The 20,173-nt window shown below is 27.8% G+C and overlaps 1 protein-coding gene across 4 annotated transcripts in view; it reads left to right on the forward strand.

Annotated features, from left to right (window-relative positions):
• Window positions 1-20,173, forward strand: part of LOC136085974 (uncharacterized) — an 81,867-nt gene that overhangs the window by 50,844 nt on the left and 10,850 nt on the right. For 2 of the 4 annotated variants that reach the window (XM_065808057.1, XM_065808060.1), the window contains exons 4-6: window positions 2,818-2,907; window positions 2,987-3,055; window positions 20,069-20,158. In XM_065808057.1, coding sequence (XP_065664129.1) covers window positions 2,818-2,907; window positions 2,987-3,055; window positions 20,069-20,158 — 249 coding nt within the window. The remainder of the gene's footprint in view (window positions 1-2,817; window positions 2,908-2,986; window positions 3,056-20,068; window positions 20,159-20,173) is intronic. The other 2 variants (XM_065808059.1, XM_065808058.1) reach the window with 2 other exon arrangements.

Raw genomic sequence — 20,173 nt, forward strand, 5'->3', positions numbered from 1 at the left:
AGCACTCTATTTCTAAAGTACACTAACATAATTTACATATTAAGCTCCAAGTTTATACTTGTTGGGCACTTTTTAATTGTTTTTTACGTAACCTAAACATGGAAACTAACAATTTTACTTACTCTCTCATAAATGTCCCGATCCCAGACAAAAGTTATACTATTTCTTTAATAGACAAAGTAGAACACTTTATTAAAAGAATTCGTTGGAAAGCCTATTTTTTCTTAGAATCTGAAAAAAATGAAAACCCTTTAATTGAAAAGGAACAGAATGAAAATTATGAATTCAAAACAAAAAACGCCCCAGCAGTTTTTCTGACTTGGAAAATTTTGAAAATGATTTATTACACTTAATTAAAACGATAAAATTTCAAAACAGAAATAATGAATTCCAAAAACAATTAAAAGTAGACATTAATAATATAAAATTGCACCCTAATCTTTTAGTTTTTGCTGACAAAACAAGCAACATTTACCAAATTATCCCAGAAACTCATCAAAAAATACTGCGAGATAATATTTCTAATAATTAAACAAAAGCACCAAAAGTCTTGGAAAATGCCATTAATTTAGAAGCTAAAAAAATTGATTTAGATGCGAGAATTGAATCAGTTGCACCAGCGCAAGCGTTTGTTTCACTAAAAGATCACAAACCAAATTTTCAAAATAAACTCCCTTGTAGGCTACTAGTACCTTTAAAAAGTGAACTAGGGCACGTTATTGAAGTAAAACTAGACAAAATTAATAACTCTATTCGGAAAAAATTAGGTTTACATCAGTGGAAAAATACCACTGATGTTATAAATTGGTTTTCTAAATTTGACAGTAAAAATGAATGCACATTTATACAATTTGATATCATTGATTTTTACCCCTCAATTACAGCAGAAATTTTAGATAAAACAATAGAATTGGGAAAGTCCCATTTAGAAATTACTGAGGGCACTATCCGTATAATTAAGCACTGAAGAAAAACTTTACTCTATTTTAATAAGGAAACGTGGAAGAAAAAAACCACGCACGAATGCTTTGATATAACAATGGGAAGTAACGACGGAGCTGAAATTTGCGAACTTGTAGGTTTATATATTTTAAATACCGTAGCTAAAATAATCCAAGTTAATCAATTAGGTCTTTATCGCGACGACGGTTTAATAATAATACAAAAAAGATCAGGGTCACAACTCGATAAAATTAGAAAAGACATTATTAAAGTTTTTAAAAACATTAACTTCCAAATTGAAATAAACATAAATTTAAAAATAGTGAATTTTCTTGATGACATTTAACCTCTCATAAAGTTCCTATAAGCCCTACAAAAAGCCTAATGACGAATTATTGTATACTAATGTGAATTCGAACCATCCCCCTCAAATTCTAAAACAAATTCCAATTTCAATTAACAATAGGCTAAACCAAAACTCTTCTAATGAAAATATTTTTAACTCCTCTAAACGCGTTTATGAAGATGCCCTTAAAAAAGTGCCTTTTAAAATTTCGAGCTAAAATTTGAAATGAAAATCGCAAAAAAGCGTAATAGAAATAGAAACATAATTTGGTTCCACACCCCGTACAGCAAAAATGTTTCAACAAATATAGGTAAAACTTTGCTAAAACTAGTAGACAAACATTTCCCTCCCTCTAATAAATTACATAAGATTTTTAACAGAAATACCATTTAAGTAAGATATAGTTGTACAAAAAATTTAGAAAGGATTATAAAAGGCCACAACTACACGTTAATTAATAAAAATAAACATATAAAAGAAAAAAACTCTGTAATTGTAAACAAAAAATAGATTGCCATCTAAATGGAAAATGTTTTTCCTCACAAAATAACCCTGATAAACAATATATTGGCTTAACCGAGGAGAATGGAAAAAACGTTATGCCAACCACAAACAATCGTTTAAACACAAAAAATATTCAAAAGAGACTATGCTGTCAAAATATATTTGGGATTTAAAAGAAAAAAATAAAAGTTTTAATTTACAATGGTCTATTCTAAAATCTGCCCCTGCCTATGATAGCATTTCCAAAAAATGTATGCTATGCTTGCAAGAAAAATTTGAAATAGTTACTAATTTAAATCAGGAAAATTTATTAAATAAAAAATCTGAATTAATTTCTAAATGTAGGCACGAAAATAAATAGTTACTAAAAAATTATAAAAACAAATGACCAAATTAAACTATCCCAATTCCAAAGAAATTTGTTTAATAATTACTTTCTTCAACTTCCCGTTAACCAAAAAAATTATTGTAATTAAAACTTTTTTATAATAATTTATAACTTCCTGTAAAATACTTTTTTCTATAAATTGAATTTTTTTTGAAATTTATTAACTTTTCCTGATGATCCAGCAATGGTGAAACTTCAAGTAGAAGTATCACCATTGCAATAATAATCTAAAAGTTAGATAATTATTGCTTTGTTCTTTAAGAACATTGAGCACTTTATTTGTAAAATACACTAACATAATTTACATATATATATATATATATATATATATATATATATATATATATATATATATATATATATATATATATATATATATATATATATATAAATATATATATATATATATATATAAATATATATATATATATATATATATATATATATATATATATATATATATATATATATATATATATATATATATATATATATATATACACACACACAGACATATATGCAAAACTAATGGTTTAAATGTTTTCTTCGCTTTTTAATATTTGAAATAGTGTGTTAAACTAAAAAGTCAATACAGAAAAAATTCGAAATGGTTTTTATGTTTTTTTTTTTCTCTAAGTGGATGCAAGGTAACTGGCAATCAGATCCGTTTTATAAAAACAACGGACTTGATGGATCACTGTGCTCAATATTAAATTATTTGAGTAAGGTAATTAGCATTTTTTTAACTATAATTTTATCAAAAATGCATTTTTAAATAATTCTTATTATAAAAAAAAACTTTATAGGTAGAAAAATTTTGTCCATGTGCTGTACCAATTGATTCTCAATACCCAGAATGCCCAAACAAAGTTTCAGTAAGCAACAAATACATATATCTATATAATGAAGTTTTAATTTTAAAAGCTTTAAATGATGTTTTTCTATTTTTTTAGTTTATGAGATTAATTTATTTGTTGCTTTTAGTTAAAATCTTTTTTTGTTTATTCTAGTTTTTTATTTTTTACACAATATAAAGTTTTAATTATGGATACATTTATTTACGGCACTCTTTATACAGCTGTACATGTGCTGAAAGTTCTTTCTAAATTTCTCCTCCTCGGTAAAAATTATTTAATGTAGAAAATAATAGTAAGCATGCTTTAAATGTGTTTTATATTTTAAAATAACTGTACTAATTTGTTTTTATTTAAATAAATTACTAAGTTGTATTTATTTTGTGCATAACTGTTTTATAGATATTAACGTTTTGCTAAAACACAAGTTTTGCAGGCTTGATACCAGAATTTAGGAAGTTCAGATGGTTTAGATTGTAATCTGAACTTTTTCTTTTTTCCGGCCTTTTAGGTCAAGGATAAAGACTAAAACAAAACGAAACTAAATATAAGTAATTAAATATAAATAATTGAATTGACTTAAAATATTATTATTAACAAAATGCTTGTTTTTAAAATAATTATTTTTTTTTATATATAACATATGTAATATAAGTATATGTATCGCTATGTGAAAACTTACTTGACAATAGATTAATATTGACAATAGATTAATATTGACAATAGATTAATATTGACAATAGATTAATATTGAAAATAGATTAATATTGACAATAGATTAATATTGACAATAGATTAATATTGACAATAGATTAATATTGGCAATAGATTAATATTGGCAATAGATTAATATTGACAATAGATTAATATTGACAATAGATTAATATTGACAATAGATTAATATTGGCAATAGATTAATATTGACAATAGATTAATATTGACAATAGATTAATATTGAAAATAGATTAATATTGACAATAGATTAATATTGACAATAGATTAATATTGACAATAGATTAATATTGGCAATAGATTAATATTGGCAATAGATTAATATTGACAATAGATTAATATTGACAATAGATTAATATTGACAATAGATTAATATTGGCAATAGATTAATATTGACAATAGATTAATATTGACAATAGATTAATATTGACAATAGATTAATATTGACAATAGATTAATATTGACAATAGATTAATATTGACAATAGATTAATATTGGCAATAGATTAATATTGACAATAGATTAATATTGACAATAGATTAATATTGACAATAGATTAATATTGACAATAGATTAATATTGGCAATAGATTAATATTGACAATAGATTAATATTGACAATAGATTAATATTGACAATAGATTAATATTGACAATAGATTAATATTGACAATAGATTAATATTGGCAATAGATTAATATTGACAATAGATTAATATTGGCAATAGATTAATATTGACAATAGATTAATATTGGCAATAGATTAATATTGACAATAGATTAATATTGACAATAGATTAATATTGACAATAGATTAATATTGACAATAGATTAATATTGGCAATAGATTAATATTGACAATAGATTAATATTGACAATAGATTAATATTGACAATAGATTAATATTGACAATAGATTAATATTGGCAATAGATTAATATTGACAATAGATTAATATTGACAATAGATTAATATTGACAATAGATTAATATTGACAATAGATTAATATTGGCAATAGATTAATATTGACAATAGATTAATATTGACAATAGATTAATATTGACAATAGATTAATATTGACAATAGATTAATATTGACAATAGATTAATATTGACAATAGATTAATATTGGCAATAGATTAATATTGACAATAGATTAATATTGACAATAGATTAATATTGACAATAGATTAATATTGACAATAGATTAATATTGGCAATAGATTAATATTGACAATAGATTAATATTGACAATAGATTAATATTGACAATAGATTAATATTGACAATAGATTAATATTGACAATAGATTAATATTGGCAATAGATTAATATTGACAATAGATTAATATTGGCAATAGATTAATATTGACAATAGATTAATATTGGCAATAGATTAATATTGACAATAGATTAATATTGACAATAGATTAATATTGACAATAGATTAATATTGACAATAGATTAATATTGGCAATAGATTAATATTGACAATAGATTAATATTGGCGCATTGTAATGCTTTTTCAAATTAGTATTTTTCAAATTTGATCTAAAATTTAAGTTAGGAATTTTTTTTAATAAATTTTTCATACTTTTAATAATAAAACACCAAAAAATATTAAAATACGTTTTCTAATGGGTTATTTAAATTTGAAAAAAAACTTTTAATTTATTTCAGGCAATACAAAATTTTTTGTATCACTGTAATCCCTGTAGACTTGAGTTGTTAACGGAAGATTTCGTACAATTCCGAAAAAATAAAATTCTTTCGGAAGGAAATTGAGAATCAGGATTTTTTTTTTTTGAACCGAATTTTACGAAACAAAAAAAACCATCGATGTTCATTTCGCAAGTGCTACTTACGAAATGTAGCCTTTCGCAAGTTGTATTACAAAATAAAACTATTTTGCTACGTACAAAAGTAGCGCTCACGGAAGTCGCACTTGCGAAACTTGCTCTTTCGCTAAACGACGTTTTGAAGTGTATAAATAAACTTTGTTGGCCAAACTGATATAATTTAAAAAAAAAAAAATTTTATATACCAAAATGTTTATAAAAATTTTTTTTTTTCAGTATTGCAACATATGAACATTTTAAGGTTTTATTTTTTAAAATAATGATAAAAAGCCAAATTTCTTTCGAAACGAAACTTTTTCGCACTGCAACTTGCGAAACAGTTCTTAACGAAAAAAAGCTCACGAAACACGGCTTAATAAATATATTTAATTATGTTTTATGAATCAAATACGAATAATCAAATAAGCAAAAAAAAATACTAATTTTTTATCCAATATTCATAAGTTTCAGGTTTAAACTTTTATAAAAAATCAAGACTTTCATAAAATATACTTTTTAGAATGTCATTTATGAATAAAAAGTTAATAATGAAGAGAACTTGAACAACATTAACAATTGCGCAATCGGAAACGAATGCCTATGTTAAAATCAAAAAAAGACCTAATTTAAGTGATGAATGCTAAAACTAAATTATATAATAAAATCCCTAAAAATCGCTCTCACTTGTTTTCAAATAGAATAGTTTTATGTTTAGTTTCAATTTTTTTATTTTTGTGGTGCTCTGTTATATGCGCTTTCACTTTTATTACCTCAATAACAACAAGTATATTAAAAAATAATTTTAAAGACATTCAAGACAAGAAAAATATTTTCCTTTATATATTAAATAAATGTCAGGGTGGGAAGATGGGAAAGGCATTTGTTGCCCCTTGTATCGTTCGTTGGCCCTGAAAAATGTTTTAATTTACAACATCCCAACGTTATTGGAACTATACAACCGCTGAAAGTTTTAAAGCTCAAGCTATTTTGGAGAGGAGTAAAAAATTAGTTGAAAGATTTTGAAGTAAAAAAGCGGGCACGTAAAATACAACCCTTCCCCGGGTCTCTGCCCCTGGAAACAATTTTAACATAGAAGCTCATTTGGACTATACAAGCGCTGAAAGTTATATATATATATATATATATATATATATATATATATATATATATATATATATATATATATATATATATATCTTTAAAAGTCATATCTTGTTATAGGATATGTATATAAATAAATTGATTTTAATTAAAAAGCAAATAACTATTTTTTTTTTTTAAATATATTTTAGATATAATAATATATTTACAATATTTCGTTGACCTATTGTGGATAGCGTCATCAGGTAATTATCTGATGATTACCTGATGACGCTAACCACAATAGGTCAACGAAATATTGTAAATATATTATTATATCTAAAATATATTTAAAAAAAAAAAAGTAGTTATACGCTGCCTTTTTTATTAAAATCAATTTATATATATATATATATATATAAATATATATATATATATATATATATATATATATATATATATATATATATATATATATATATATATATATATATATATATATATATATATATATATATATATATATATATATATATATATATATATATATATATATATGTATGTACGTATACCAGATATATATGTATAAACTATTGAAGAATCATTTGACAACATTATTTTATTTAAATAATAAATATTAATTTTTTTTTGTATAACAGTTTAATAAATGCCTTTGATTCTATTCTAAAAGCGCACATTCCGAAATGCACCTTCCGAAAGGAACTGTTTTGCAAGTATTCTTTCGAAATGATTTGTTTTCCAAGTATCTTTTCGTGAAGTGTTATTACGGAATTGTTATTATTTATCTATTTTGTATAATGCGTTACGGAAGGTGAATTTGCGCCTGCACAACTTACGCAATAGCAACTTGAAATGCGAAGATAAAAATGCGTAAGTTTTTACGGCAAACAACCCTACCTTAGACAAAGTTTTTTTTCTTTAAAATCACAGTAGACAATTAAAAACCGTTTTCTTGTAGATACTGTAGATAGGCCTAGATCACTGTAGATAGATCACTGTAGATAGATCACTGTAGATAGGCCTAGATTAAACATTAGGCAAACAAGGCATTTGCCTTGGGCACCAAGCGTTTGGGAGCACCACAAGTCCTCAAGAAATATTTTTTTTAAACAAATTTAAGTCCAGAAACTACTGAAAATAGAACAAGTGCTATGAAAATGAAGAAATACATTATAAAATAAATTCACATTCAAGTTTGGCTAAAACTGAGTGCTTAAAAATTAAGCTATCAATGAGCCGGTTTTTTCTATTGAGCTTTTTTTTAAACTAATTATTTTTATCGCGCTTTAATGACTTTTTTTTTTGCGCTTTAACGACTTCACTTGAGGATATATATATATATTTTTTTTGTTATGTATTTTTTGTTCCATAGTATACATTTTCGTGATTACATAATAAAGATTCGTTTAGATTGAATATACATATAAATATATATATAAAAAAAAATCAAAAACATAAATAATAAACAAACTTCTGTAATACGAACTGTAAGAAGAACGTGGGAAACTTGCAGAAGACCAAAAGGTCTTATCATCAAGAACCGCTTTACATTGTCATACATATATATATATATATATATATATATATATATATATATATATATATATATATATATATATATATATATATATATGTATATATATATATATATATACGTATAGAAAAATTAAAATATTTACAAAATTTTTACGTTAAATTGTTACATTATAATTGTATTAAAGTGTAAGATAACAATTATACAAACATGTATCGTTACTTTTTCTTAATATTACCACGTTTATTGCTAACGCAATGTTTGAAATATATATTAAAGTATATTAAAAAATAAGAGTTTATATAAGAAGCTAGCAGTGAACAAATTTAGAAAAAATCAGTAAGTAAATTTTTATACTTTAAAATACTCTTTTTAATAGTTTTTTTAAAGCCATTTAAGTTTTCAAGGTTAATAATATTTTGATTAAGTAATAAAAACTTATTCCAGATATGAGGTGCACGATAAGTAATTTTAAATTGCACAAGCTTAGTTTTGAATGAAGGCTCTAAAAGGGTACTATTTGTGCGCAACAGGTATTTATACTCGGGCTTTTGTTTATAAAGACTATAGAAAATTAAAGGAGTTTTTTGCATTTTACTATTATACATAAGACTTAGAACATTATATATATTTAGTTCAAACAATGTTAGTAAAGACATCTGTTCAAAAAGAGGCTTTGTGTGTTCGTTTTTATTTTTAAATTTAATTACTCGTATAGCATGCTTCTGTTTACGATAGAGAGGTTCTAGTTTGCTTTTATAGGTACTACCCCATGCTGTATTACCATAATTTAAATAACTTTGAACAAAGCTATAGTAGATTTGTTTGAGTAGCGGCTCTTTCAATAAATGGCGTGATCGGTATATTATTCCGATACTTTTAGATATTTTACTACTTAAATAGGCGATATGTTTATTCCAATTTAGATTTTCGTCAATAAAAACACCTAAAAATTTAGTAACATTATCCCTACTTATTTCTCTATTTTCAATAAACAATTTTGGACGAGAAGATTCAACTTCTTTTTTTTATAAGAAGGATGAAATAAAGAAAACTTCGTTTTACTTAAGTTAATAGAAAGTTTATTTGCCCTAAACCATCCAGTAATTTTTTCTAATTCTTGATTCATTTCTACGCACAGTTCGTTTATAATTTTTCCGGAGATAAAAAAATTGCTATCATCAGCAAACATTATAGTTGAAATTATTTTTTTTTTTTTTTTTTTATTAACAACGTGAAACTATTATTAAAGCTGTTTTATCATTTGTTTTATCATTTTTATTGATTCTGATATTAAGGAATTATTTATAGGAGCTCGCACCTTAAGTTTGTTGTTTTTTTAGCCTTATTTTGCATTAGTTTTTTAATTTTTATGTAAATTACATTTTCGTTTTATATCATTTAATCCTTTTTATTTAAATCTTTTCGCATACTTTTTCAATTTCAGATCCCAAAATGTAACGTGTTCAGTTAAGTGGTGCACAAAAGAGAAAACAAGCTAAAGAAAAAGAGCACACTGTTTCTGTTGTGATAGCTACGAGCAGAAAAATAACAAGTTATTTAGTTTTAGGTCAGCAACAGGCAAAAAAAGATTTTACTGACACTATTGGCCCTCCTAATAAGTCTAATATAGACTGTTCTGCAAATCCAGACACTGCAATAGAGCTTGATAATGAATTATAAGTGTAACCCTCTTCAATCTGCTGAAGATGATGATAAAGATACAGATGATAAGGATGAAAATGATAAAATTAACTAAGCAATAGATCCAGGACTGTGGATTGACTTTTCCGTTTATGATGTGGCTTACTGGGTTGACTGTGGGGCTACTAACTGTCAGCATCATTTTGGTCCCTTTGATAAATCTTGCCGTATTTATGCTGGAGGAAAAATAACAAGATATTGTTCCCAAAAACTTTTCTGTGGCACAAAAGCGAATGGTGAGCAGTACAGTAGAGTGTGGTTATTGCATTCAACATCCACAGGATCTGTGTACTGCTTTGTTTGTAAACTTTTTGCATCTACAGGTTCCACAAATTTTGCTGATAAAAATGGGTTCAGTGACTGGAAAAATAACATTTATGTTGATAATCACGAACAAAGCGCTACTCATAAAAACTGCATGTTAGTATACCTAACTCGTCGAAAAGGCTCCGGTGTACTACAAAAGCTAGAAGAGCAAATAAATGAAGAGTATAGTTACTGGGAACATGTTTTTAGGCGAGCAATAGCGGGTATTTGCACTATAGCCGAGCGTGGTCTGGCTTTCAGAGGAACAATAGAAAAATTTGGATCTTTACAAAATGGAAATTATTTAGGGCTGCTAGAATCGGTCAGCCAGTTTTATCCATTTTTAGCATCACACATTGCGAAATATGGAAATTCTGGAAGGGGAAATCTTTCTTATTTATCCAAAACTATATGTGGAGAACTGATTGAAATTATGTCCAAAAAAGTTTGTGAAGTAATTGTAGATGAAGTAAAGGCTTCCGGTTATTTCAGCTTGTCAGTAGACTCAACACCCGATATTTCACATATAGATTAGTTAAGCGTTGTTCTTCGATATGTAGCAGATGGAGAGCCCATTAAACGCTTTTTGACTTTCTTGGAGTTGCAAAATCACATTGGTGAAGGTATGGCTAAGCAAGTGCTGCAGTACTTACCTGAAGTCTGCAACATTGATTTTTCGAAATGCAGAGGTCAATCCTACGATAATGCAGCTAATATGTCCGCGTGCTACAAGGGCATGCAAAAAAAAATTCTAGAGGAAAATGAGTTCGTTATATACATACCCTGTGCTGCCCATTCACAAAATCTTGTAGGTAGAAGTGCCGTTGACTCCTGTTTAGAGGCAGTAAACTTCTTCCATACAGTGCAACTGATCTATACTTTTTTCTCAGCTTCAAGCAACAGATGGAAGATTCTGAAAGGATGCCTTGTGAATGAAACGCTGGTAAAGTCTCTTTCCGATACCAGATGGGATGCACATGCTGTTGCAACTAAAGCCATCCTAAAGTTTCATCCTCAGATTTTAAAAGCATTAGAATGTATACAAGAAGACCAGTGACAGAAAGGACACACCAGAAGAGAAGCAGAAAACATTGCAAAGAAGATGCAAGAATTAGAATTTGCTTTCATGCTTGTTTTTTGGAAAGAGATATTACAGCATTTTCACAGGGTTAGTCAGGCTCTCCAAAAAGAGCATGTGAGCTTAAAAACGTGTGCTGATTTGTATTCTTCACTAGCAGATCACTTGCATAAATCTAGGAATGAATTTGAAAGATTTGAAGAAGCTGCAAAAAATAATGACACCAGGTGTAGATTATAAGTCAACTTTGACCCGTAATCGTAAACGAAAGACAGTGTTCAATGATGGTGATGCCCCTGAAGTATCTCTGAATGCCAGAGACAAATTTTTTATATCTGCATTCAACGCCATTGTTGACAAACTTGAGACAGAAATGAGTAGACGAAGACAAGTATATAATGATGTAGCAGTTCGCTTTTCTTGTTTGGTCGATGGATCATTATCACAAACATCTCAGTGTTGTGAAGAACTAATAAATGCTTATCCTAAAGATCTGAACAATAATTTATATCATGAACTACAACAGTTTCATTCATGTATTCGACACAAGTTTCCAGCTGCATCAAAATTGGAAAACAACACGTTCAATCATGGTGAATTATACCAAGTAATAGTTACAATATCGACTGCGCCTTTTTTAATGTTGAAATTGCCTTGTGCATATTTTTAACATTAATGGTTACTAACTATTCAACTGAGCGTTCTTTTTCTCAGTTGAAACGTACAAAAAATCCAAATAGATCAACAATGAAACAAGAAAGGCTCGATTCCTTATCTTTGCTTATCTATGCCTATGATTGAGGCAGATATGTTGCGCAAAATTAACTTTGACGATATACTCGAAGACTTTGGTAGATGTAAATCTAGAAAAAAAACTTTAAAATGTAAATGACAATATCTTTTTGATTTTTTTATCTAATAAAAAATGCAGTTTGTCTAATATTATTTCAAAATTTATTAACTATTAATTTTAATACAGAAATACGTTATTGTAGGTTTTATATGAGTGATAGTAGTACCAACTACAAACATATTTGTTAACAACTGTTTTCTTTGCATAATATTAAACATACAAACACAAAAATTTAAATTGTCTACCGTCAGGGCCGGATTAAGCTTTTTTAGTGCCCAAGGCACAAACCCACATCGGTGCCCCCTATATATATATATATATATATATATATATATATATATATATATATATATATATATATATATATATATATATATATATATATATATATATATATATATATATATATATATATATATATATATATGTATATATAAATATTTTTATATATATTAAGATTAAGCCTTTTTAGTGCCCAAGGCACAAACCCACATCGGTGCCCCATATATATATATATATATATATATATATATATATATATATATATATATATATATATATATATATATATATATATATATATATATATATATATATATATATATATATATATGTATATATAAATATTTTTATATATATTAAGATTAAGCCTTTTTAGTGCCCAAGGCACAAACCCACATCGGTGCCCCATATATATATATATATATATATATATATATATATATATATATATATATATATATATATATATATATATATATATATATATATATATATATATATATATACTATGTTACAAGTTGCGCTTATATACATATAATATGCAGTTGCACTTATTTAGAATAACCCACTTGAACATAGTTAACAAATTGAAATCTTTATAAAAAATTTATAAAGTTTTTTTTTCAATTAAACGTATACCTCCATTAGTTGCATAAGGCAATGGCAATTAAACTGGCGAGCAATATTCTAAAATATGCCTAATTTATGAAGTGAAGGCTCTTACTAAGATATTTGGATCGCAAGTCTTAAAACATATTAATATATCTTTTATAGTTTTGTGATAATCCAGAGTTACACTGAGATCTTTCCGATTGCAAGACCAAGCTAAAGTATGGTCTTCTAAATTATAGTTAAAGTTAATACATTTTCTTAATAACCAGGCAATAACCTTTGAACAATATACTTGCTATTAGAAATAGATAGTTGTCATGTTTCTATCAAAGTAACAACGTTATTAAGAGCATTAAGTAAGTGGAGGCTATGATTCGTATTGCAAAATAAACTATAAAACTTGATGTCATTGGCATAAGTCTTTAAAGAGCAACCAAGATTTTTAACTGTAGTAGTTAAATCGATGATGTTTAGAAAGAATAATGTTAAACCAGACACGCTATTCTAAGGATCTTTGCTAACATTAAGAGTTGAGTTTGATAATGAACTTTAACTATGTTAAACAGAGCAAGTTTAGCTAATAATTTAGTATGAGATACAGAATCAAATGTCTTTTGAAAGTCAATGTAAACAATATCTGTTGTTAGATGTTTTTGTTAAGGTAATACTCCAATCATTTACAGATTTTAAAAGATTTTTACAAGCTAAATGAATCTTGAGGAAGCCATGTTGATTATTCGCAATTAAGTTAGGGTGAGTTAAGTGCCTATTAACATCCCACTTATGAGGTATCGACTAAATCTATCTATCAGAGAACTTGCTTATATTTCTGAAATTTTAAAATAAACTTCGTCAAAGTTATTTTAAGGTGGAATGATATCATGTACTTCAGAATAAAACATTTAATTAAATGGTCTGGTCGTAATGAACAAACCATTTAATTTATACGCAGGAGCAACAACTTGGTCACAGTACAAACATCATAATATTGCTAAGTTCTTTATAGGAGTAAGCTAACAGAGTGTGATAAAATTTGTTTCCAAGGCTTGGGGAGCATTTTCAGTAAAAAATACCTAAAAGAGAATTGTTCAATTTAATGAAACATTTTTCTTAGAGATTTTTTTTAACCGGTAGAGGTTTAAACATTACTAATAGTGTCAACTTTTATTGTGGGGAATTAAAGATATGAGGACTTGCAAAAGGGAAACTACAGTTATCTTGCTTAGATATCAACCCCAAAAATCACTTCTGTTCGTGTACACGTTGAGATATTTATTGGTTTGTTTCCTAACAAATACAAAGTTCTGCAAAGAACTATTTCATAGAATTACTTATATACAAAAGATTCTGGATGTGTACATTAGACAAAGTTTAAAAAAAATATGTACATTAGACAAAATTGTTATTATCTATGACAAAATTGTTATTGTCAATTATTCTATTCGAATAGTTATAAACACTTAAAGGAATTAAATGGATAAGTTAAACTAAAATTTATAATAAAAAATAAATAATATAAAATATTTTAGTTAAAATACAAAACATAATTCAAAGTTACAACTTGTTTTTTGCAGTAATTATTGTTCATTAAAATGTTAGATTTCTTTTTTAAAGTAGTTGTGCTCTGTTAAAATATGTTTATTTTAATCTGGTATTTCTTTGTTAAAACAATTTTTCATGCTATAAAACTTGTCTAATAGTTTATGTAAAATACTCTTTAAAATTTTTTTAACATTTTGTTTTATTTCTTTCCATAAGTTCAAAATCCGGCAATAGCCTTTAACAATACCAGTCTTTTAATGTCCAAATATAAAAGTTGCAGTAGTTACTTGATCAAGCATATAGATGATACGTGTCAGCTTTATGCTTAAATGACACGCATCAAGTTCAGTTTAACTTAATAGCAATATTTATGTGGTTTTTGAGAGCTAAATAACCCTTTTTTTTTTCAAGAAATAAATTTTTACAAGATAGCAATTCGCTTACATATTTATCTCTACCATTCAACTGAAACTTTATTTCTAAACAACCATTTCTGCAACAACCACAAATAATAATTGCATCTAGCGATGCACTATGGAAAGGTTGTTGAATCAAAAAACACAATTATGGAGAGACTTGAGTGTTTTTTTTCAATGCTTGTTTAATACAAAACAAATGCTTCTTATTTGTAGTCATGTCCCCATTTTGTTGCTACTGTGTCAAAATTTGCTTAAATGGGATAACAAGTTTGCATAATTTATTTGCATAATCAAAGTGTAAAGCTAATAAAACTATATAGTTTTGAAAATATTTTTAGCTCCCCGGGTGAAAAGGTCCTGCAGCCCAGATCTGCCCTAGATTTCTCCTAGATATAATCCAACTATATAGTCAAATATTACTAAACGAAATAATATCTTTTTACAACAATTTATTCTTGGCTTGAGTAAAGTAGAAGACTTAAAACTTAATATATCAAGTGTGTACTTTTTATTTAATAGCATTAAAATTCTTAATAATACTATGCATTATAAAATGAAGGATGTTGAGAAAGGTTAAACTAATAAATATTTATGGATCGTAACTTTTTTTTAAATTAAGCTTTCTTATAGTAATTCGACATTTTTGGTTTTTCAAATGCTAAATTATGCCATTTTGTAAAGAATAAACTTTTTAGAAAGTTCAGAAACAAGCTTTGCAGCACGCTTAACAGACTGACTGTGTAACGAAAAGTCCCGGCCAAACACACTAGGATCTAATGATTATTTATATCAAGTTTTTCTCATTAGTTATATTTTTAATAATAATTATCATTTTATAGCGTTTTATAGCGGATGTTTTCAAACAGAGTACAGATTTGGTGTACCAAAGGTACACCAAATCCGTACTCTGTTCGAATCAGCATTTCACCCGTCGCTTTTGATCTCAACCTTGATTTTCCTGTAAGGGCGTCAGAAACCCAGTGGAATACTGTCACGGAATCGGTAAAAACAGTCACTTTCTTCAGCTTCCACATCAGAGCCATATTCATTCCACGTATCACAGCGTCTAATTCTGCCATGTTTATATGAATATCAGACGTTTCTTTTCGCAGCCATGTTGCATCCTCCACAGTAGTTTCCCCAACTTGAATAAGAGCACCCATCGCTAAAGAACTGGCATCAACCCACACTTTTCCCTTATCACCACACACAGCCCAATCACCACAAGCAGGCTCGCAACATTCCACCTCAGCAAATACTTCTTTAAGCACCCACTTAACGTTCTCATCACAAATTTCATCGTCCCAACCCTTTGTCAGACTGACAGCTTTCCTCTTCAAGAGACTACAAATCACTCGCAGCCAACCATACACGGGTATCTGTCCTACCATCTGTCCACAGATTGAAAACACAACTCTCCTGGTTAACTTTTGCGAGATAGCATCAACTCGATTCCCTCTGGACCACATCAGTTTGTTACCAACCTTGCGCACACACAATCCTAACACACGAACTCTATCATTACCAATCTGCTCACCTTCTTTACTTTCTAAACCATATTTTAAAAAATGCCTTTTGACATAATCAAGACTCACCACACTTTCGTCTACGAAAATGTCGTCAACATAAGCGGACGTTCCACTCTTCACTAATTCGTCTTGATCAATGACGGTACTCACAACGGATTTCATGATCATTGGCGCAACGTTCAATCCGAAACCAAGTCGTGTCAAACAATACCTTTTATTTCAAAACACCACTGTTTGGAAGGGCCAAAGAGATTTATCAGTTTTTAGTTGAAGATAAGCCTTGCGTAAATCAATAATTGCTGGTTTGTTACCCATTCTTCTCCATTCTCTAAGCTTTTCGACACACACATCTGCATCTCTCGTATATGTCTCAATGAAATCGTTAGCTTCTCTCCAGTCCAGAACAGGTCGGATTTTGTGGTCTTTGTTTCTCTGAATGACAGCCATTAAAGGAATCTGTCCTTTGGGCGGCCCCAATTCATTTTCGTCATACTCTAACAGCCACTTCCGATCAATCCATTCCTGTAGTTCGTTTTCATAGTCTGCTCTAGCGTGTTGTGGAATTCCGTACTGTGCCACTTTATTACGCAATCGGTCGGGGCTTTCTCCATCTCTCCATTTCTATTTGACTCTCCATTCAACACCATTAAAAACTGCTTCGTGATCTTTCTTTTCTATTTCGATTTTCTTAACTTTGTCTTTGTTCAAAGCCGATGCTCCACAGTAACTCAATCCGAACTTCGCTTTTCCCAAAGGAGAAATGGATACTCCTCCTAGTAATTTAATGGAACTCATTCCGAGCATCATATCAACTCCAAACGGTTGGAAGTCCACTAAAATAACTTCATCATGTGCTTTAATGCCATCAACCTCAAGAATCACTACCGCTGACCAAGTGCACTGATAAACTTTTCCTTCAAACGTTACTACCTTTTGAGAGTTTGAGTACCTACATTGACTTTTGGGCAGGAATTTTTTATTCAAAATTGTCTTCGAACATCCTGTGTCCACTAAAGCTGTCGCAACCATACCGTTAACTTTTAAACGAATAACAGATAATGCGCTCATTCCACCGTTGTTCAGGAGCGAGGTAGCGCAGATTCCTCGCTCCTGCAATCGTTTCCCTGCAGCTTCCAGCATTTCGATGCAATGTGTCCTTCCTCACCACATTTAAAACATCTAACAGTCTTCGGTGACAAGTTCTTCGCAAGCAAAAAATTCTTTGCAATGTGATTCAAACCTTTGCAGTTGTAACACACTAACGCGGTTTTTGTAGCATGGCGTCTAGATACAGCGCCAACAGCGTCACTGTCAATCACATTTGCACAGTTCAGCAGCTCTTACTCTGGGTAACATTATATCAATCGGGTCCATTACGGCTCGAAATCTTGATGATAAAACTTCTGGCAAACCCACAACAAACGCCAAACGCACAGGCTCCTCTAATAATTTAGCAAGATAGGCTAATCGTCTTAAATCAGCCAAAAACACGTCGACTTTTTCTCCATCACATAATTTTCGTTTTGTAAACAGTTCATATGCAGTATAGGCATCTACAGAAATGCCGCTAATAACACACGGTCGACTTCCACAACATCTTTTTTATCTTCCGCGGTTAAAGCATCGTACAAAATAATCTATTCTAGTTTTATTTTTACCTTGAAATTGATTTTTTTAAGGTGAAGAAACTTGCAGTTAATATAATTTTCTAAAAACTAAAAAAATTAAATTTACCAGTGCATAAGAACATATTGTTATTGTGGTTATCAAAATCGATTATTAAGCTAAATGGGTTTGAACTTTAACTTTAAGGCTTTTAAATTTAACTTTATAGCATTAAAACAGATTTATTAGATTTAAATGATTTTTCATATATTTTTAAAAAATGCTAGAATTTTTTAAAACAGGTTATATGCTATAAACCGTTAATAAACATAAGTAAAAGATCAAATTTAGTCTAAGAAAATACAGTATATCAAAGAGACTAAAGAAAAATGAAACATTGTAATCGCAAAACCAGACAAAGAGAATGGCTTAATTATTTTTAATAATGTTGACTAAACTGCATCTTTAAATAATATTATAAATTGTAAAACTAAGGGGTTAAAAGACGATCTAACTATTAATAGAGAACTATCTTTGCAAGAATATCTAGGGACTTAAAAAACATAATTGTTTTGAAAATAACATTTACAATAAAGTTTATCCTGTTGGTTTACAAACAGCAAGAATTTATGCATTAGCTTAGATGCACAAACTCAATAAAGATTCTTCTCTACCATATTTTAAACCAATTTCAACAATTGGGACATATAACAATAAACTTGCCAAACATTTTTCTGATTTACTGTCTACTTATATACCTATTTTATACTACCTATGAATCTTTTTCTTATGTTGAGGAATTAAAACATGTTGATATAACTAAAAAGTATATAGTTACCTATGATGTTTAAAGCTTATTTACTTATATTACCCTTAAAGAAACTATAAATTACCTACTGATTTATACTTAAAAGATGAAACGTGTTAAAAATATTTTATCTAAAGCAACAAAATACTTGAAATCTCAACATCGGGTTCTCATTTCCTATTTTACGGGAAATATTATTATCAATTGGATTGGATTTTACTCAAATTTCACCAAATCTAAAACATCGGGTTCTCATTTCTTAGTTTACGGATTATTATTATCAATTTATTGGATTTTACTCAAATTTCACCAAATCTAAAACTAATAAAATTATTAGAAAATATTGTAAAGATGTTATATTTAATTTTATTTTCACAACTAACAAATTACAAATTATTTTTGTAAGAAAGATCCACTTCCTAAGCAGCTTAAATCTAATGTTGTTTACAAACTAGTTATATTGGAGAAACCTCCGGACATTTAACAAAAAGGATATATGAGCACCTTGCAAGTGACATTCTAATGTTTAAAAGCATTTCATCCGTAAACAATAAAAGTCTAACTAAGTGTAACTGTATTAAAATTTTGGATACTGCTCCTAACAAAAACAAAGTAAAAACTAAAGAAGCACTTCGTAATAAATGTGAAAATTCATCTATAATTAATCAAACTACTCATTTTAATATAAGTTTGTCAATCTAGTTTATTTTATTTACTTATTATTTTTATGCTATATACGGAACAATAATTTGTATTAAAACTTTTATTGGTTTGTAACAATTTCATTTGTCCGCTAATATATTTTTATGCAATGACTTCAAATTTTGATTATATATTCCAAAACTTTAGTTGTAATTTTATCTTTCAAAAATGAAGCATGTAATTTACAAAACATGTCAAAATTGAAAAAGATTGTATTTCTCTTAAAAATACACACACACACACACACACTCACACACACATATATTTTGGGTATCACAATAAATTTCTTTCAATTTATAATATAATTTTTTTTATATAGTTTTTAAATATGTATCATATTATCTAAATGTACCACATTAAACGTTTTATATTGCTTTTTTATTATTTCATCATAAGTGGATGCTAGGGAATTGGCAATCAAATCCGTTTTATAAAAATAATGGAGTTGATGGGTCAGTGTGCTCAATAATAACTTACTTGACCAAGGTATTTTTTAATTTT

The sequence above is a fragment of the Hydra vulgaris genome, chromosome 10, assembly GCF_038396675.1.
Source record: "Hydra vulgaris chromosome 10, alternate assembly HydraT2T_AEP".
NCBI lineage: Eukaryota > Metazoa > Cnidaria > Hydrozoa > Anthoathecata > Hydridae > Hydra > Hydra vulgaris.